The 22,297-nt window shown below is 42.6% G+C and overlaps 1 protein-coding gene and 1 long non-coding RNA gene across 4 annotated transcripts in view; one reads left to right on the top strand and one right to left on the bottom strand.

The window, feature by feature from the left end:
- LOC133478237 (protein inscuteable homolog) overlaps positions 1-22,297 on the bottom strand; it is a 60,939-nt gene that overhangs the window by 7,533 nt on the left and 31,109 nt on the right. Inside the window, exons 3-8 of one of the 3 annotated variants that reach the window (XM_061774045.1) lie at positions 13,026-13,407; positions 12,895-12,947; positions 12,045-12,168; positions 11,866-11,979; positions 5,405-5,530; positions 101-338 (exon numbers count right to left, since the gene is read on the bottom strand). In XM_061774045.1, the coding sequence (XP_061630029.1) occupies positions 101-338; positions 5,405-5,530; positions 11,866-11,979; positions 12,045-12,168; positions 12,895-12,947; positions 13,026-13,407 (1,037 nt within the window). The remainder of the gene's footprint in view (positions 1-100; positions 339-5,404; positions 5,531-11,865; positions 11,980-12,044; positions 12,169-12,894; positions 12,948-13,025; positions 13,408-22,297) is intronic. The other 2 variants (XM_061774046.1, XM_061774047.1) reach the window with 2 other exon arrangements.
- Positions 9,245-22,297, top strand: part of LOC133478240 (uncharacterized) — a 63,641-nt gene continuing 50,588 nt past the window's right edge. The window contains exon 1 of the long non-coding RNA XR_009788633.1: positions 9,245-9,668. This is a non-coding gene — a long non-coding RNA (uncharacterized LOC133478240). The remainder of the gene's footprint in view (positions 9,669-22,297) is intronic.

Below are 22,297 nucleotides of genomic sequence, written 5' to 3'. Positions count from 1 at the left end.
GTGCCGCCTAATAAAATTCTGACTTTTTCTAAATCCAACTTTATTCTGGTAATATACTGTGTGTTGAGGCAGGGGGGCGTAGGTAAGACTGATGACTCACTGATGAGCGCGGTGACGATGTCGTGCATGCTCTCCAGGAAACTGGCCAGGTGCTGCGTGGACGTGTGGTGTGGCGATGTGATCTGCGCCACCACTGCTGCCGCCTCGGCCCGCGCCGCCTCCGTGCTGCCGTCGTCCGTCAATATGTCTGCCAGGCACAGGATGCCGTCTACCTGTTTGGAGCCAAGCATCCGCCATCGAAAATTCCACTTTTCGGCGAAGAATGCTAAAACTATGACCTAAAAAAAATTTTTATATATATACACACACACATATACCTGTATGTGCATACTGTATGTCCATCCATCCATTTTCAACACCGCTTATCCTGGTTAGGATTGCGGCGCGCTGGAGCCTATCCCAGCGGACTTGGGGCAAAAGGCGGACTACACCCTGAACTGGTCGCCAGTCAGTCGCAGGACACATATAGACACGGACAACCATTCGCACTCACATTCACACCGTCACTGAGTGGGAACTGAACCCACGCTGCCCGCACCAAAGTCAGGCGAGTGTACCACTACACCATCAGTGACTATACTGTATGTATCAATATTTTTTAAACCAAATGTAAGTCGTAAAAAATGGATCGAATAAGTAAATATCAAATAAATGAATAAAAATCACAACAATTAACTATAATAAGGGGAGATACATTTATTTATTTAGCACATTTCATACACAAGGTAACTTTACATGATAAAATTATTTAAACACAAAGAACAAAAGACATTTAAAAACAGTACAGGAAATATTAGGCAGCTTACTAAAATTACGAAAAGAATGTACAGTATTAAAAAAAATGAATAAATAAAATCGAGATGCAAATGTTTTGAAATGGTCAATCATAAGCATGAGAAAACAATAATAATAGTTTTGAACCTAGATTGAAAAACATTCACGCTTGGGGCTAACGTAACTTCTGTTGACAACTCATTTCATCACTGTTGCATCTTTCTTCTGGTCAGAACCCGAGTTGCAGCGTTCTAATACTTTAAGCGTCGTATTTATTATGTTACATTGATTACTTAATGTTTTGTATTCAATTTCATTCCTTTCAAATATTTTGTTATGTAATACCGTTAAAAAAATAGTTGTGCTAAAAGAAATATTGAAATATGAAAGACACTATGCTTTTTTTACTTGACTGTCTGACATGGAATCAAACTAAACTTTTCCTGTTTTAGGTTAATTAGAATTACCAAATTATTTCTATTTGCTGAATGCCAGACAAGTGAGAGAAGGATTTTCTTTTAGACAAATACATATAATAGACAATAATCATACATGACTGTACATATTGAATATCAAATAAATGCAAATAAATAACAATTACAATTATAATACACTTTAAATACATTTTATTACTATTATTATTAATATTATTATTAATTGTATTTTATTTATTTTTAATTGATGATGATCTGTGCATCCACACATTTTCTTCGCTTATTGGGGGTGGGGGGCAGCAGCTTAAGTAGGGAAGCCCAGACTTCCCTCTTCCCAGCCACTTGGTCCAGCTCTTCTGAGGGGATCCCAAGTAATTCCCAGGCCAGCCAAGAGACATAGTCTCGCCTGCATGTCGTGGGTCATCTCAGGGGCCTCCTCCTGGTGGGACATGCCCAGAACATCTCACCATGCAGGTGTTCAGGAGCCACCTCATCTCAACGTAGAGGAGCAGCGGCTCGACTCTGAGCCCCTCCCAGATGACCGAGATTCTCACCCTATCGCTAAGGGACCGGACACCTTGTGGAGGAAGCTCATTTTGGCCGCGTGTATCCGCTTTGTTGTTCTTTCGATGACCCACAGCTCGTGACCATCGGTGAGGGTAGGAATATAATATCGACCGCTAAATCGAGAGCTTTCCCTTTCAGCTCAGCTCCTCCTTCACCACGACAGAACGATACAGAGTCCGCATCACGGCAGACGCCGCACCGATCTGCCTGTAGATCTCCCGCTCCATTCTTCATCACTCGTCAATAACACCCTGAGATACTTGAACTCCTTCACTAGGGGCAGTATCTCTTCCTTGAACCGGAGAGGGCACCCCACCCTTTTCCGACTGAAGACCATGGTCTCAGATTCTGAGGTGCTGATTTTCATCCCAGCTGCTTCACACCCAGCTGCGAACTGTTCAGGCGAGAGTTTAATATCACGGCTTGATGAAGCCATCAGAACATCCATCCATCCATCCATTTTCTGAGCCGCTTCTCCTCATTAGGGTCGCGGGCGTGCTGGAGCCTATCCCAGCTGTCATCGGGCAGGAGGCGGGGTACACCCTGAACTGGTTGCCAGCCAATCACAGGGCACATAGAAACAAACAACCATTCGCACTCACAGTCATGCCTACGGGCAATTTAGAGTCTCCAATTAAAGCATGCTTTTGGGATGTGGGAGGAAACCGGAGTGCCCGGAGAAAACCCACGCAGGCACGGGGAGAACATGCAAACTCCACACAGGCGGGGCCGGGGATTGAACCCGGGTCCTCAGAACTGTGAGGCTGACGCTCTAACCAGTCGGCTGCACCTAGAAATTCTGTCCATAAAGATAATGAACAGAATCAGTGACGAAGTGCAGTCTTGGCGGAGTACAACCCTCACTGGAAACGAATCCGACTTAGTGCCCCAGCAATGCGAACAAGACTTATCAAGCATTCCGGTACTCTGTACTACAGGAGCACCCTCACAGGATCCCCTGAGGGACACGGTCAAACGCCTTCTCTGTAGGCTCTATAGACTGGTTGGGCAAACTCCCATGCACCCTCAAGAACTTTTTCCCCTCAGAGTCATGATTTTATTAAGTTGTCCTTTTGCTATTTCAATAAATGAAGAGGAAGAATATGTCAATACTAAAAGAATTGCAAAATCAAATCAAATTCAACCAAATCAATTAAAATAAAAAAGGAATTTCAAAAGATGTAGGTTTTTATTTTTTGTTTGGTAGCCCCCATTCTTTCAGTCAAATTGAACTAAATTGTTTAGATGCAATTCAAGATTTTCTCCACATGGAGGCAGTGGCTTACATCGCATACGTGCCGAATGCTTCTTTTTGCACTGCATAATTCTTTTAACAGTATTGCTTGACCATGTGATTAAAAAAGTGGAAAATGCTTTTTCTCTACACTGCAAAAAATGCACATGACTAATGCATCCATTCACTCATTCTATGCACTAGGATTATCAGTTATGGGTTGATCACAGTTTGATTGACAATAACAATAACGTATGCGTAATGATGAACAGTAGTCAATACTTGTCAAGCACAGTCATCGGCGCTACTTTTGCATCAGCGGTCACTTTGGGGAAACAAAAGTTTGGAGACGAGTATGCAGACCGACTCTTATCATCCATCCACACTTGCCACTCCCATCCGCTGATGAGCATCGGTGTGCCCACATTCACAGGACACTTCCCTATATTAGTCTCCGCGGACGTCAGTAGCAGTGACGTGGAACCCCCCCCCCCCCCCCCCCCCCCCCCCTACCCCATACACAACCCATCCCACCCCACCCCTTCTACACGAGCTTCCTGGCTGCACTCACTTCCGGAGAGAGAATGTTCCTTAAGGAGTTCACCTCACATACAGTAACCGCATTGACTGCATTGGAAGCACAAAGTCGGTGGTTGATGCAAGGGAAAAATATGAAAGAATAGAAGACGATGAAAAACGCACATTGTTGCTTTGCTATGCTTAATAACTTTAGTACAGTATTATGAATTTATTTAATGCCCAGAAGGGGAAATCTGTGACTCTGAGATGTGTCATTTAAAAAAAAGAAGAAAAAAAAAATCAATACTTCACGGTCATTTTTTAAATTAATATATTTTTTAGTATTCTGTATTATATTGTTCATAATTTAATCACTGTTGAATGAAAATAAAAATCACTATTATTGAAAGGTACATTTTATTCATTTTGTATTAATAATATGATAATTATTCATTTTATATAATAGCATAGCTGATAAATTATTATTATTATTTAACTGCTGCAATTTTCATTCTTACTACTACTACTACTACTATTCTCAGGGCATTGAATCAATCGTACCTGGACTGTTCTGGTTGTCTTAGAAGACGTTTCACCTATCATCCGAGCAGGCTTCATCAGTTCATGCAACAAGGCTTAATTAGGACAGACGAGACTGAGGTTAGTCCAGAATAGTCCAGTTGCAATCAACTCAATACCCTGACAATGAAATGACCTGCATGAATGACAAGATTAACAGGCACTACTACTAACAATAATAATAATTATAAAAATAATACCGATGGTGATGATGATTATGATATTAATAACACAAATAATAATAAGAATAAGAGGATAAGCGGTACAGAAAATGGATGGATGAATACTAATGCTACTACTACTAATAATAAGGGTTTATTATTATTCCAACACTGAAAGCCAGCTGACACCAGAGAGTAGACTGTCAATTATCCGGTCTGCTCCCAAATTTTGTTACCCATCATGCTCCATGTTGTGATTACATAAAGCCCCGTGAGGGAATGAAAGCGTGCAGCGTATCGGCTGATAAACAGCACCTGCACACCACCACCGCCCTGCACGGCGACAGTTGTATTTGTCGAGGCTGAGCGGACGCGGCTGACAGACGCTCCCAGAGGATGCCGCGCTCATCAGGAGCGGACTTTTGCTTTAAAAGACTTCACGGTTGAACGCTTCGTCCCCCCCCCTTAGTCTTACATTTTAAATACTAGGATTTAAGCTGCTAATCATTTACAGTGTTGTGATATCGCTTGATTCTTCATAGTAAAAAATAATAATTTTAAAATAAAAAAAAATTAAATAAAAAAAATATATACAAAATAAAGAAAATAAGGCAGGAAAAGTATTAAAGTACCATTAGGGAACAATTGTGTTTTGTTCTAGGGCTCCCACTCCAATTGTGAAGCATAATTGACTTTGAAAAAACTGTGTTAAATGCAATTTAACAGTTTTAAACACACAGGTGCTACAAAAACATGGTTTGAAATGCCATTTGTACAGCACAAACTAACTGCTATCACTGTTTAGCATGTGCTAAACACGACGTAACGCGCCGCTAAGTTTGTACAAGCAGTCCTGCACCAGACGCTATTGCTAACACAGTAAAAGACGTCTCCTGGGTGGTCCACCAATATTATAGACCGCGGAAGGTTATCCAGTGTCACAAAAGATGATTTTCTCTTCATTAAAAGCCATTGTAGCATCAGTGTGGTTTTGAAGCTGATATTGGCATATGATTTTTACATAGTTACTTTATTCAGTCTTGCATTAAGATGAGGATGGGTGGGTGTGTGGGTACCTTATCCAGCTGCATGATGCCCTCCTCCACGCAGCAGACGGAGGCCACGGTCCTAAGAGCGTGAGCGTAGAGGCCTTTGAAGCGATCCTGACGGCAAATCTTGAACAGCGACACCACAGCTCCTTCCTGCGATACAGTCATAGACGGTTGGCGTGTTAAGGAGACCCCCTTTTTTTGTTGTGTGTGTTTGTGTAGGCGGGGTGGGGGTGAGTGATATAATAACCTCTACATAGTGGAATTTACAAAACTCAGGCAATTCCGCGAGGCTGGTCAACTTGAAATTCATTTCAATGCCAATTTTACCACGCGTTGTATCTCAATATCAGCTATTTTCTGTTCTATGGTTGTCATCAATTTTTTCTCTTTGCAATCCATTTTTACCACTGTGGGGCATCCCCAAAAAACACCCAAAAAGGCAAAGAAAGGCATGGTTGAAACCTGAATCGAACCACATTTGGGGCGATCGACTTTTGAGTGACTGGTCTCTAGATCGGCTGTTTATGGTGGCATAAAGTGAGAACTGATTCCAAGCCAGCTTTGCGAAAGTCAGCCTTAACCATACAAATTTGAAAACAATCAATATCAGAATTCTAAATTGTTTCAAGACAATTTGGAATTTCAACCATAGGAAATCATAGTCTAGTCTAAATAATTTTTGCCCTTTGTACCTCTTCATGGCATCACACAAACACACACACACACACAAAGAAAAAGCAAAACAAGCAGACTTAGGGGGTATTTTTGTCCAGGCAATTTAGGACCAAGTCCAAATTTGTATTTCAATTTTGGGGTGTTAGACATTGGAGGTTCCACTCTACCATGAATGACCTCATCTTCAGAAACTGGAATACCAGTTCAAAGTATAAAGGTGACAAGCAATGTGCTGCTCAAGCATCTTGGATCATCCAAAATCATTAGCTTTCTCTCTGAACCAACAAACATTCCAACTGTAGTATTTGCAGGACTGGGGCGGTCGAATCATCCATTCAGACAGGAAAGAGCGGTCAGGTTGTGCAGGGCAGCGTGTTTGGCCACTCCACCGTGTGAACAACACATGGCTCTAATGGCCTTATTAGGATAATGGCTGTCCTTTCACCAGGTAATTCGGCCTATTTGCACACAAATGAATACCTGGAAGTGGACATTTTGCTGATACATTTTCTTTTTAGCTTCTCATCATCTTTTCAGTGTGTTCAGCTCATGAAATATGTAATGTTTATACAAGGTGACGAATTTCAACGTTTTGTTGTCGCCGATGGGTCACTCTAAGACCTTTTGTTGACGATCTGCAATGAGCTGCTGGTCCTCACAAAATGCTGGTTCGCTCAAGTTTTGTTATGTTTTCATAGGCCTTCATTATAAACTCCATTTAACTAAATTTGGATCTCTGTTGGTTTCATTGAGTTGTAATCACAGCGCATTGTGGGACGAGGTCTGGCTCAGCTGAAAAACGTGCTGCTGCAAACTTTGACCAAGCTATTTTAATGAGGGGCCACAATTGGAAGTACCATATTTGCGTGGTTGAATAGCTTTGAACACAGTATATACAGTATACCTAATACATTGTGTTTAACTATAGTATTTAACTATATTTAGGATTTTCAGTGTACATGTGGCTAGAAAGTCAAGCATGGAGAGTTTTGATCTCCGAAATGCACGGTACAGTCAGTGAACGGGGCAATCGATCTTTGTCAATAGATTGAAAATATACACACTCTCCTTATTCTTCCCTGTTTCCTCTTTTTTTTTGTCCATCTGCTTCTTTAACAATTGTGGCACAGTACAACACAGTAAAGTATACTGGATGTGGAGCCTCAAAACCAGATATGGGGACACAGATATTCTGTTTCAACATGTCAAGAGATGTGCGGTGCTCAATTGCTTGGTGTGCGTCACCAATCTTTTCACAATGGTCCACTCCACTTCAGTCACATTTTGCCACATCGCTAAGTGCGCGGTGGGCTTGACATGCATGTTTTAGGAATGCAGGAGGAGGCGGTGTACCTGAAGAAACCTGCATTTGTTTTTGAATCAACACTATATCTAGCTGTAAAGAAAATGGATGGCTTGCTTCTTGAATCCTGCTAAGAAATATTCAGTAACACGTTTAATTTGTCATTTGTCTCACCTGCACGGCCGCTTTGCTGTTTCACACGTCGTCGAGCAACTTTGCCATTCTTTTCCCCCGATTTCACCCTCCGAGATCATCACGCACAAGGTTAAAAATGACTCTCCGCCGCGACACATTTGCACGAATGGAACAATGCGGCGTGTAATTCTGTAATTTACACTCCATTGCAGACAAAGCACCAGATCAACACTTATTTACACACGGAAACAAACGTTTTTATAGTGCGTTTCCTCCTGATACTTCTGACTTCCTTTAGATTGTCATTCCAACAGCTTAATGGGTGAGGCTGGTTTATGGTTTGTTTATGCTTTTTTGGTTTATGGGGCAGTTATGATTGAGCCCCATTACATCTGCCTAGTAGCAACAACAGTACCATGACCAGGACAAACAATGAGATCTTTAGAAATAATGACTGCTTAAGCACAGTTCAGTTGTATTTAACTTTTAAGTTCAATACATTTTCATTTAATCTTTAACTGTTTGTTTTCAAACATATATTTAGATACAAATAAATGTTATTTAACTTCTATGTACAAAACATTTTAATTGAATCATTTTTTTCCCCATTTAACCTTTACTTAGCCAGGAAATTCTCTTTGCGATTAAGTATCACTTTTACAAGAGTGTCCTAGTCAACAGCAACAAACTCATGAATCAGGTTTGACAGGACAAGCTAAAAACATTCAGACAAACAATCTCAAAATACAACAATCAGCAGTTTTTCTCTGTATTTAAAAAATATATATTTTCCTTTATTTAATGCAGCATTATTCTCTCAAACTCTGCATGTTACACTGCCTTACAATATATTTTTTAGGAATAAAACTGTCTAATTTTGTACAAAACCTTGGGCCCACTACGCAACTGTATTTTAATGTTCGTCATGATGGTTGTTTTTTAGGTGGTACACGGTGTAAAACGATTGATAACCACTGTGTTAAGTGTATTCATCATGTTTGTTATTAGTAATTTTGATTGATTGATGTTCACAGTATATGTCTTAATTAGCCAGTAAAGACCCTTGAACCATGAAAGCACAACCAGGAAACATAACTAAAAGAAAAACAGGAAAAACTAACATTATCTAGGATAAAGTGTCCCCTTTACACAGGCAATAGATGGAAACACACTGAACGTAAAATGAATTATTCATGAATGTCTGGCTTCCTTGTTATTGCCCCAATGAAAATACAACTGTATAACCTAAGGAAGAGTTACACTTACTTTGAATGTCTGTATACCTTCAATATGTCGCTGTACGCTTTTATTGCCATTCTCTTGATTTGACTGCTCTCCCCTAGGATGGGCCACTTTCTCTATATGTTGTTTACGTAACCTATGTTATCCAATCAGATGTGTGTTGTCAGGTAGGACTGGAACTTTCCCGTGGCCGCAAGAATCAACGGGGAGTGAACAAAATGGCGGTCGAATACTTGACTGACGCGTTATTAGTGTTCCCACGTAGTTTCTAGGCCCGAAGCCCCCAACTGCAACATGATTGGCTCCCGTCTCGCGGGAAGGGAAAGCTACGCAGATGTATTGAGATGACCATCCGAAACATGTTTGTACGAAATAAAAACAAAAAAGTTTGTTATGGTTAGGTTGTGTCTTAAGGCGGTTTAGGATGGGTTGAGGTTAGGATTAGAGTGGGTTAAGGTTAGTCGGAAACATCTTAACGGCGCCACACTTAAATTACATCCTTTCCCGTCCGGAAGCGGTATTGCGTGTCCTACAGGGATACAGCAGCCAATTATAGTGCAGGGCGTGTGTCCTGGAGCCAATGATATTGGAGTAGGGCGTGTCTTGCCTAGAAATTGCGTGGGAATCGTAATAACGCTTGATGACAGGCGCGCCAAGCAGCCTTTGGTTCGTCAGAGGAGCTAATGGTCAGAGCTAACTAGCTTTCCGTAACTAGTTAACAAAATTTGTAGTTTCAAGCCAACATTTCTGAATGAGTGGATGACTTTTGTTTATTATTGCAATATACTTTTGAGGATGATCATTATGACCTTTAAAAGTGAATTAAATACCAAAAATACAACTTTTTGGAGGGACTGGACCGTCAACATCAGCCTCCATGGAAACGGATCATCTTGAGGAATCGACCTTGTCTGCAATTAATCTTCAATTTCAGTGAGTACAATACAATCGATTTCTACCAAACCGCTATTTTTTTTAAAATCATTTCTGTGTATGTTGTTGTATGTTGTCATGTAACTTCATATATATTTTCGAAAAATAGTTAACCTTTGCTTATACCGTATTACAATGTCAAAACATTCACACTATAAAAACCTTAGGCAACTGAAAATGCAAGATTTTAAGTCTCATTTTAACATTCTTAACTGTCGTACAAATTTAAAAATACGTTAACCACTGTTAGTATTAGAACACATTCACGCCATCACAAAACCATTTTGTACCAACAAAAAGGTTTTAAGTTGCATAATTGTAAAAATAAGTTAACCAATAGTATTACAATGTAAAAACATACGCCCCAACGTTTATGATCAATACCGACCATGTCTTATCATTTTAAACGGTCATACAATGGCAAAAAATAAGTTTACCACCTTAATATCACAACATAAAAACATTCACATCATAAAATCTTAAGTAACCAAAAAGGAAACCATTTAAATCACACTTTAACAATCCTAATTTTCACAGAAGTGGAAAAAAACAAGTTAACCACTGTACTATATTCGTGCAGTCCATTTACCATTTAATATTACCATGTGAAACCACTCTGTCCTAATGAAGGTGAGTTTTTCAAGTTTGTGTATTTCAGCCCAAAATCTTTCTAAAAAAATAAAAATTTTGAGATCATACAAATTATCTGTGAGTCAAAGTCTGCTGGATTTGCACTGTCACTCATCAATTTATGCCGCACTGTTACTCACTACATTATATTTATAGACTGTGTGTCACCACAAAGGAAATATCAGCTTTCTTTCCCAGCATTTAAAAATCTAATCGCATTTAACAGGAGAAATGAAAAAAATAAGTACGCACTCTGCGGAAAATGATAATGAGGATTGGAGGAGGTTGGACACCAGCCAGAAAATACGCACTTCGTTGTGCACTATGTGTGCATTTGTGTGTGTGTGTGTGTGTGTGTGTGGCAGAATGTCGTTTCGTGGCAGCCAATCATTAGCGGCTACTGGAAAGCAGCCTCGCAACCACCATCCCCACCCCCCACCTTGTAAGGTGGGTCAGATTGATAGGTAGACGCGACTAAGCCACGTGATCAATGCCCCGTGCTAATGGGAACTGACAGTATTGATCTTACAATCTTTGTACGTGTGTGTGTGTGTGTGTGTGTGTGTGTCCTGGAAGCAGTCAGCTAACTAATGGCCCAATTGAGACTTGCTGTCTAATCTCCTTGGCCTGAACTTGGAGTTAAACAGCCTTTTACGCTTAAAAGGCTGGGTACACACATACACACACGTGTTAAAAACATGACAATAAACTTGACATCGATAACCAACGCTCACTTAACCATCTGTCCCCAACAATTAACAATCAAGAGTCTCATCACTGCCACTTTTTTTAATCATAAATATTAAACAAGTTTGTTTTTAACCCCAATTGCTAGAATAATATCACGTCACCGCCTATGTTATGCTTGATCATGTGATTATCGTCGGGATCCTGTCATTGTTCCAGCTGGTTTACGATTGATTTTGAAGATGCCCCCCCCCCCCCCCCCCCCCCAAAATATGGGGCAAAACAAGTTTTTACTTCATAATTTTTTTGCAGTTTGTAGTATTAGCTGAAATAAGCATGTCTGCGTATGCAAGGAACCTGATGATTTCGAATAATTCCCGATATATGACTGCCAAGATTCAGGTCTACAGGTCACAGATTTAAACTGAGATTTCAACCAGGAGGTACATGCTGCATTCGCAGCCATGCAACATTTCTAGGTTTGTTGTGTCTCTATCAAAGCAAGAACCGCATTGATTAAGGATTATTCCAGGCGCAATATGGCTAAGATAGCACAGGTCTACTGGCCTCACATTTCAAACCAAGTTTTAACCAGTAGGTACCTGCAGTGTTCTTTTTGTCACGGCTCTGCCATTTGTTGTCTTTATCAATGCAAGAACCCTTTTGATTTAGAACCATGACTCAAGATGGCCAGTGATTGGCTGGCAAGCAGTTCATGATGTACCCTCCCTCTCACCCAATGTTATCTGGGACAGGCTTCAGCTCAAGCGCTATAGAAAATGGACAAGGTGGTTAGGATCAAATGTCACGTTTATAGTCACTCTAAGTGGGTAGAAATGCTGAGCCAATGTCACGTTAATGTCCACACTGGACTGAGTACCTTGGCGATAATGCTGCATAGCTGCGGCCCATCCTGGGTGAGGGACAACAGGTTGCTGATGGCGCTGCCGATTGTGTGGACGTTGTCGGAAGATTCAATCTGCTTGATCAGAACCTGCAAGAAGAGATGGAAGTTCTGACATGTGAAAATCAAAGCACAGCAAGGTATCTGGTCCAAACCTGGATCTCATTGGCTAATGCCATGTCAATCATGTTGCTGAACGAATCGCTGACATCAGTCAGGATCTCGTGAATGGCGTCTCTCATGGACTTCAGGAAGAACTCGTCCTCGGTGTGAAGGCACCTGCAGGGAAAAGTGGTGATAAAGTGAATAGATATGCTCTGGCCAAAACATGGGTGCATACAACTTTGTATCGTCAGCGTCTACTTGAAGGATAATCGATGATGCCCTCTCCATGTAATATAAGATTATCTTTTATAATATGAAGGGGAACTCGGTTAAAGTCTCCACATACTCTGGGAGACCGTTTAGGTGCTGCTGTTTTGATTAAAAAAATGTAAAGGACTATTAGGGAGACAAGCAGTGAAGCAGCAAGAAACATCAGAATCTTCTGGAATGTGAATCATCCCCACATAACTTAAGATCCAATAAAGACTGGGTGTAGCAAATAAGTTGATTTGTTCCCTGTTACATTAACAGGGATGCACACATTGTGGAACGACCAAATGTCCAAATCTTAGGGAACTCTAATTGTCGTTAAAGACTCCACATAACGTAAGATTGGATGAAAAAAATACTGTGCGTAGCTTCCTGGAACCCAAATGTGGATGCACACAACATTGTGTACCGACCATGTCATACTTAGCACCCTTTTTTTTTTGTGACAATAAAAATGTATTTAAAAAAAAAAAAGCTTTTTTTTTTAAATGCTCAAGTAGATGATGTAGTAATTGTTGCTGACTACACCCTGGACCGGTTGCCAGTCAATAATAGTGCACTTATCGAGACAGAGAGCCCCACACTGTTTGACAAGAGAGCCACAACACTATCAGTGACTTGATGTTGTACCTCTCTGTGATGTTCGTCAGCTCCATACACTTCTCCAGGAGAGACATCTCAAACTGCAACAGAATGAAAACCACACGGATGAGTGATGTGACATGACCAGTGGAGTGGTCAAAAAATAGCCTCTAGATCACCTTCTGCATATCGGCTGGTGTGCTACGCGCTGCACTGTACTCGTGCACCAGGGAGCGCACGTGGCAGTTTGCCCGCACCGCCGTGCTGTGGACCCTCTGCCAGCGTCCCTTCTCCAGTCGCTGGAACATCTTGCCCAGCTCGGTGCTGACCACTAGGGCCCTGCGAAGTAGCGTCTGCAGGTTGTTGCGGGCCACATGTTCCCCTGCCGCCGCCCCCGGCCTCGCCCCGGTGGACACAATCAGTTCAGCCTGCTGAGAATCGTCCTCGACCTCAATGGGCTTGGCCTGAAGCACACACATGCACTCCACCTCCGTCATGTGACGTAGGTCCTCCATCCAGCGCTGGACCGAGTCCACCTGCAGGCACTGCATGCGGCTGCTGCTGGAGGGACAACCACACTTTTAGTCAAAAGTGAGTCAAGCACTCAAATTTAATTGTTTAAAAATATCATGGCAGACACACAGGATAGTCAAACAGTGGCTAGCTTCACAGTTCTTAGGTTTTGGGTTTGAATCTCTGCTCTGGCTTTCCAATGTGACGTTTCCAAGTTCTCTCTCTGCTTGGGTGGATTTTCTCTACTCCAGCTTCTTCACACCCCAAAACATGCACTTTAGGTTCTGTGAACCTTTCTTTCCACAAAATCTTCACACTTTAACTCATCTGGTGTTAACGTGCCTGGCTGGGTGCTGCTGTTTTGGTTAGCAATGGAGTTCAAATGGGCCCAGCAGTTAACTCTCATATCCTGACAGCAGGATACTGCTCGATACACTGGCATCAAATGATGACTGATGAATATTAATATTAGTTAGTAGTGTTAATTGCGCATTCATCTTTGTCTTTTTCTTGTTGAATGCCCACCCCAAAGATTTTTTTATACATTTTGGCATTCATCCATATTTTTTGCGACGGTGTGAAACTCTTCCTGTGTGCCCCTTGATTGTCTTAAGTTTCTTAATTAGTTTGTCCCTCCTCTCCTGAATCAAATCAGCTCCCAACCTGCCCGTGCGTTTTCTCAGCCATCATCCCTGTACCAGTTCATGTGGTTCTAGCCCCTTCAGATTTTCTTTACTCTTTGATAAAAGCTGCTTATTGCAAGGATCCATTGAGTGGTGCCGGGCGTCGGAGCTGGCCAACAAGTGGCTGCATCAGGCAAACATGTCAATAGCTCCCTAATGAACTGCAGCTTAAGAGGGCAATCTAGACTCCAGGCACCAGGGGAGTCCTCGAAGTGGCCAGTTCAATGCCTTCCAACAGCTCTAATATTCCTCCCCGGACACCATGTGTCCCCGGCCACTCGAGACCACACAGAAGGTGGATTTAGAGGATTGTGGCAGTGTGTGCTCACCAAACACACATTTTCCATTGGCGAGCTGTCTTGACGAATGACGTTTGCTCAGCCAGGTATTGGGTTTCAGCTACACAGGACGGAATTATTAAAAAAGCCACAGCTCCATTTCGGTCTAATCCACTAACAAACCCAACAGCAGCCAGCGGTTTATGAAAGCAAATCAATGTGGGCTTTTGTTTGGGTCACGCAAAGGTCTCATTCAGCACAGCAAGCAGTGAATGCCACCAACCCTCGAAGGCAACAAACCCACCTCATGGCAGTCCCTGAGCCAGTGAGAGCGTGCCCGAGGGCTCAAAAACATGATACATTAATTCCTTCACTGGAACCCCAGAGGTCGCACAGTTGGGAATTCAACCATAACCTTTGCAAAAAGGCATCTGTAAAGTCACAAGTCATTTGAGTTTGAAGCACCAGTTCATCAGGCATCAAAAATGTATGCTCTTTGCTTTTTCTTTTTATTGTAACACTCTTTCCAAAAGAAGTATCTGCCTCAACAAGGGGTGTAAAGAGAATAATGAATACATGAATCAGTTGAAAACAAACATCCAACAGTATAGTAGCCTCTTTCAAACTGGCCATCGAAGCCAGCTTTTTCTGGGCTCTCGGTCCTGTGTGTAAGGCATCGATGCATGACTGAATGGGTTATAGTTGACCCACGAATGTGCTGCCTTCCTGCGTTGTATCCATGGCGTACAGAGGTCATTAAGGAGCAAAAATCCTTCACGTTTGAACTGTCAGATCATGGAGCATCAAGACTGTGTTTTCTTAGGCTTTTTGTGGCATTTGTTTTGCAACAATCCCAAAAGAAAGCGCTGCCTCAACAATGGCTGTTAAGAAAAGATGAAAGAACTCAAGAATCAGTTGAACACATCAAAAAAGGACAGTAGCCCTTTTCATACTGACCACTGTAGCCGTCTTTTTCCGGGCACACTATCCTAAGTCTTAGTAAGTGATGAGCAACAAAGAGGGTTGAAGTTGATCCACGAATTTGCTGGCATCCAACGTACTATCAGAGAAGTAACAGAGATTGCCTACGTGTAAGGGGCCGCGATCAAAGTGTGAAATTCAACACCTGAGATTGACTGTCCAGGGTCCTTTGCGTTGAAAGCAAATGTCTCTGTCCCAGATGTCATTATCTGAATGCAACAAGCTGCAATGGCTGTGTGAGCATGTTTCGGCTAGTCGGAGAGACACGAAAACCGCTACAATTACGCCTCTGATGTGCCACTTTGTCAGGAAGGCAGTGAGAAAGAGGCTATCGATGATGCCATTCAAAATCAGTAACTTTGTTGCCATGACACCAACAATGGAACATTTTAGAGGAGGATTGGGTACAAATTGAGAGCATTAAAAGGAAATTTGATTAAAAGTATACAAATGTTGCACCATTTAATCCATGTTAAAAGTGATATTAAACTCATAACTTTATTTTGCAAATGGAGGCGTAATTCAAAGCAGTAATGACATAAATTCTTCCTGAGTTCATCCACTGAGAAGAAAATGACAACTTTGGAACGTGTCAGCAAACTCCTTGACAAATGCGGCGACTAGTGAGTCACATTCAGACAGACTGATGAGCGCTCGTTGTTGTGGCCGACGAGGAGGAAAGCTGCACATTTGCTCTCATTTTGGCATCATTTCACACAATTAATGACTTAGCAACACCTAAAGAAAACTGGTCTGGGCGCAAACCACCACATCCATTTGCGGACGGTGCCATTTCCAAACAATTTTTCCACACATTATATAACATCATCGCGTAAGAATGAATGGATTTCCTCGCCTCGCTGGCCACAAATCATCAGTGATGAGGATAATAATAGGTCTCTTTTCCAAAAGAGGGGAAGCGGTGCACTTCAGTTTGACAAACATGAAAAATATTTACATGCAGGGCCCAGAGAGGGGTCCCAGCAGCTACGTCATCCTGCATTCGGATAGGTCCTCTTCCTCTGTGGGGAGGAAGTCAGCCATTCGCTACCTCGAGCATCATTCAATGTCAGCACCCTTTTTCACGCTGTCTGGTGTGACTTAAAATAAAATAGATGACAGACAGCAACAATAGCATTCAACTCAACAGAGCAGTGATTGTGACGTGGTAAAAGACAGCACTATGGAATACCTTTACACAAGGTGACGTCTTTTTTCTGTTAGGGCTCTGACAATACCTCCAAAAGGTGAAACATTACCAGGTTAACTTCATCCCCCAACAGCAATGGATGGGGATGGAAGTTGACTTTAGAGGTAGAGTAGTATCATAATCCTCTTTCACACAGAAAGTCTGCCAATTTGCTGCATCATTGCAGAAACAAAATATTGTTCACTTGCCTTTTACACAGAACCCAGCAAAGTAGGATGTTGCCGCAACTGTGTGCACTTTCACACAGCAAGACGGCATCCTAAAATTAGATAATTTGATTATTTCAGCCACAGTGTCTCGTGTGACATCAAATAGTTGACGGACAACAACAATCACTTTCAACCCAACAGAACAGGAGAAGTGAGCACCAGGTGTTAAAACTGGCATTGTAGAATACTCGTGTACGGTGTCCTATCTGTTACAGCTCTGATACAACAGTACCTCCCAAGGCAGAAAATCAAGCCATGTTGACTTCATCTATCCAACGAAACCAGATTCAAGGGTGACACGGAAATTATCCTTGGCAAGAGTAAACTGTTACGCTTCGCAACACCGGTCCAGCCATTGTGGAATACCCGTGGACTGGTCTGTTACAGCTCTGACACTACCTCAGATGACAGAAAGTTCCCGGGTAGACTCCATCTCCCATGTTCTGTGTTTGCACCATTTAGCATTATTTTTATTGAAGCAGCAGGAAAATATTGTTTTTTACAGAGTTGTGAAAGGGACAATTGAGTCATGACCTGGGTTACCTGCTACTAAGAGCCTACTTCTGTGAACTTTACAATTTTTTGTCAGGTTACTATTCTGTGTGTACAACAGCGAGACCGAATGGGAGGTTGAAGTTGACCTGCAAATTTTTGCTTTGGATAGTATCAATGAAGGATTGAACTAAACCCTTTAGTTGCTCCTGTTCACCTTAACACGAAATTCTGTAATGTGTCCAGTTTTGTGGGAAAGACCTTTTTCTGTTCGTACTTTCTGGTTGACTGTAAACAAAAACTTGGTGGCGATTCATTTTTTGAAGCAGTCGTTGCTTCTGGTGTTGTTCCTGCCGATGAGTCATCATTCAGTCTCATGATGTTTCCCCCTCTAGCCGCAACTCTGTTGCATGAGAGTGAGCACTGAATTGATTTTTAGAAAAACATTGGTGGCAGAATGTTGAGTAAATACCACTGTGTATCTTAACACATTAAGTCCAAGCATACTGCTTAATCATGTTCAGGGTCACACCAAGGCTGGGATCAAGCCAAGGTGACTTAGGTGAACCACACTGTGGCCGGGTCACCGGTCCAGCAGGTCATCTCAAAGCCTAAGCTCCTGGCTTGTTTTTTGCACTTCGCCGAGTCAAACTACTATTTGATCTAGAGGAGTATCGGCACACCTGCTGACAGAATGTTGACATACAAGGGCGTCCACTCTTAACAGCATTTTGATAAATTATCACTAAGCAAGAAGTAGGAATCTGTGTGACAAACGTCCTTGTAAAGTATGAGTCAGTGCTTTTGCGGCTAAAAACAACTTTGCATGAAAACACACCACGACCCTCCGTCACAGAGCCAGAAGTTCTGTTGGCCGATGTGGCGGCGTTAGCCAGCGACATATGGGCAGGTGTGCAGGAGAGCAGATGTTTTCACTCAAGTATGGCGATTAAAGCACAGCTGGAACTAATTTGCGACTGAGGGAGGGGTGTGGTCGCCCAAAACATGACTGAAAGCCTCAGATGATTTGAGTTAAAAGAAGAACGCTTCACGGATCACGAGCGCAGGTTAAGCCAGCTTTGCTTCTGCTGGATGATAAATGGTCTCTATGCAGAGCCTAACTCCCTGCTGTTACCTGCAACAAAGTTCTGATGCTCTGAATGAAAGTACAGGGAGACTTTGCCTTACAGCAGGGGTGTCAAACATGTTTACTGCATGGTCCAGACTGTAGTTATTGTTGCACGTTGTTAGACAAATCATTCACACTCACATTCACACCTATGGGCAATTTAGAGTCTTCAGTTAACCTACAATGAATGTATTTGGAATGTGGGAGGCAACCGAAGTACCCGGAGAAAACCCACACAGGCACAGGGAGAACATACAAACTCCACACAGGCGAGGCTAGATTTGAACCCGGATCCTCAGAACTGTGAGACAGATGTGCTAACCAGTCGATCACTGTGTCGCCTAATAATAATAATAATAAATTCATAAAGCACCTTTCAAGACACCAAAGGGTGCTTTACAGATTAGAAAACAAAACCAAAAGACAGGACTAACTAACTAACACTTAAAGGTGGCTAACTATGGGTCAAAGGCCTGGACAAACAGTTGGGTTTTAAGGGCTATTTTGAATGAGTCCAGGGTCAGGGCATCACATATCTCGGAGGGAAGGGAGTTCCAGAAGGTGGGGGGCAGCAACACTAAATGCTCTGTCCCCAAAGGTGTGACGGCTAGTGTAGGGGATGGTGAGAAGACCCATGCTTGAGTACCACAGACTGTGAGATGGGGCATATCGGTGAAGGAGGTCCGACAGATATTGGGAGGCCTGGGAGTGGAGGGATTTGTTGGTAAGGAGGAGGCGTTTGTAAGAGATTCGGAATTTCACAGTCAATAAAGTATTTGGACGCCAGAGTGCTTGTAACCTGAATTCAGAGGATTGAAGGACTCTGACAAAGCAAACTGTTATGCAACTGTAGGCTGGGTTTGTGACCTTTTTACGTAAAGTATAGAATCCAAACTATTAAGAGCCACTGAGAGGAGACACTTGAGTTGATTGACTGCTAAAAGTGTCCCAGTCCTGAGTCCCAGAGGAATCCGTAGAGCTAACTGATAGTGAGTGGTGTGGTGGAATTTACAATGGCGAAATAATTTCTTGGGAAACTAGTTTGTCCTTCATTGGCTTTCATTCTAAGAGCAAAGTAAAGTTTTAAAAATGCAGCTCCAGCCAGCTGTATTGTCAGAACAATCACTGTCATATTTATGTGTGATATAACAGTCACACGGTTGTGTATGGGGCATTGTTATTCTTGAAGCTAGAGCTAATTATAGTAAATATAATTAAAACATGACACGGTGGACGACTGGTTAGAGCGTCAGCCTCACAGTTCTGAGGACCGGGGTTCAATCCCCGGCACCGCCTGTGTGGAGTTTGCATGTTCTCCCCGTGCCTGTGTGGGTTTTCTCCGGGCACTCCGGTTTCCTCCCACATCCCAAAAAACATGCATTAATTGGAGACTCTAAATTGCCCGTAGGTGTGAATGTGAGTGCAAATGGTTGTTTGTTTGTATGTGCCCTGCGATTGGCTGGCAACCCGTTCAGGGTGTACCCCGCCTCCTGCCCGATGATAGCTGGGATAGGCTCCAGCACGCCCGTGACCCTAGTGAGGAGAAGCGGCTCAGAAAATGGATGGATGGATGGATAAATAAAACATGAAAAAGGAAGAATCGATGCAATGAAAAGAACAATGGATGAATCTGATGTTTGTAAATGCTATTGTAAATTATTGTATTGGTTATTATTTCAAGCACTGTAGTGTGCATGCCAGGCCCAATTGCAATGTAGCTACATGTATGTAGTAAGTAAAACACCAAGTATATGCAAACAAGCGCATCATATCTGGATGCCTTTGTGGCATAAACTGAATTACCAACCTTTGTGTTCCCTAAATATACTGTGTAGTTCTGGAACTTATTGCTCAACAGAAAACCTACTGGCTTGTACATTCCGCTCCTGTGTTAGAGGAACTACATCTCCGTACCAGCAGGTACTGCAGTCAGTTGTAGTCCTCACTAATCGGATTAAAACTCTTCAAGTAAATAGTTAAAAGAGGAAGAAGGAAGCAACTTGTCACTCTTTATGTGTCTAATATGTTTTTCATGCCTGCCATGGCACCAGATGTCACATCTGAAAAAGACCACAGAAGAAGAGCGTCCGGCGTGGCAGCCCGAGTGGAAATGTGGGCAGAAAAGAATACACAGACACACACACACATACACATTTGCACACGCCATTGTGGCTTTGGCTTGAACTGAAGGAGAGGAAACCAGGACACATCTGAAAAGAAGTAAACTTAATGACAGTATGAAGTGAAAATGTCTTAAAGTTAACACACCACAAACAAGAGTGTTGTTAACAACAGTGCAGAATTTGAATAATAACAAAAATATGGGATATAGAATGGTGCCTCAAAAATTTTGAAAAATAAAGCAATTCTCTCCGCTCTGAAACGCTGTGGGTGTGTTTGCTGCGCTGAAACCATGCCCCGCTCAACTGTCAATCAAATACCACATCTTTATTATGCCTATATATCCCTAGATGTTTGAGCTGCAAAAAGATATCCACTTAAAGCTTGCGGTGGCTTTCACTACACCACGAAAGGAGCTAGCCCCCAGCTAGCGCGCAAGCTAACCGGGGCTCCACTCGGCTGATGGGCGGGCAGCGGGCTTGTCTGTGCCGTCACCTCCTCGCTTGCTGTGTTGGGGTGTGGGTCCGCATAACAGAGACACTTGAACAACCACTGCAACACACTGCATCAATTTGCAGATGTGTTCATTGCATCAGACTGCAGCTATAATCACTGCATTGCTTTTTAGATGCCCCCACAGACATTAGGCCACAGCGACATTCACTGCCTCTAGGCACAGATGTATTCACCGCATTGGAGTGCAGATGTACTCACTGGATCGGGCCAAATCCTCGAATGATAGCTGCATCACTGCATTGATGTCGCAACTGCATTGACGATATCTAGGTACAGATTTATTCACTACATCTAGGCTCATACTCATTCACTTAACAGTCGTCACAGCTACATTTACTGCATCTAGATACCCATACATCATCGTGGTTAATAAGGTGGACCTGGAGGCAGAGAGAGAGGTATTCTACTGGCAAGGTAAGGTCCTGGCCCAGGGCTGGAACTGCTCTTTATGTCGACCAAAAGAAAAGACTCTGTGGATGACCTCAAAAAAATAAAATAAAATTGTCAGACCAATGCACTACTCCATTGTTGCCGCTGGAGGAGAAGTGTTGTTCTTCATGCTGCATTCACGGCCATATTGCCATAGAGGAATCAACTGTATCTAGACACATTCACTGCATCTAGTTGCACATTTATTCACTCTGTCAGACTGCCACTCCATTGACTGCAGTGACAGTATCTGTGTGCAGATTCATCCTTTGCTTAAGGTCACGGCTGCATTTGCGTAATTGAACTTCTGCTCAATTCTCTGCATCTAGGTGCATATTTATACACTGTGACAGACTGCAGCTGCATAGCTGCATTCACAGTATCCAATGATTCTCCAGCTGCATTTACTGGAGATGTGCTTAAATTCCCCTGGGCAGTGTCTATGCCAAAAAACCTGTTGGTGTGTGAGACATATGAGCAACTGAAGATGGTAAAAGCACATGGTACTAATGGTACCGGTAAACGTACAACCCTCGCTTTGATTTTATCCAGCGCGAAGCTCACGTCCACGTGGTAACTGTATACCGTGGCCTCTGACTGGTCCGTTTGGGTCCTCATGGCGAGCCATGGCAGACAAATGCCTGCCAGATGTTGCGGGCCGACTTTTAAAGTAAAGTCAGCAAACTGCACGCAGTCAATTTCACCGGCTTTCACACTCGGTCCGTTGTGAATGTGATCGTCTCTGTAATTTCCTCTGCTCTTATTTGGACTCTGCACACGTCTGCTTACATGAAACTGTCTCGATGCATGTCTGCTCACATGCTCTGTCGTACAAAAAGTCCCTTCCCTGGTAGTGATTCAGTAAATCCCTGGCTGATAGTTCATCCAAC

Source organism: Phyllopteryx taeniolatus, chromosome 5 (genome assembly GCF_024500385.1).
Source record: "Phyllopteryx taeniolatus isolate TA_2022b chromosome 5, UOR_Ptae_1.2, whole genome shotgun sequence".
Taxonomy (NCBI): domain Eukaryota; kingdom Metazoa; phylum Chordata; class Actinopteri; order Syngnathiformes; family Syngnathidae; genus Phyllopteryx; species Phyllopteryx taeniolatus.
This window is presented reverse-complemented; position numbering and strand designations above follow the sequence as displayed.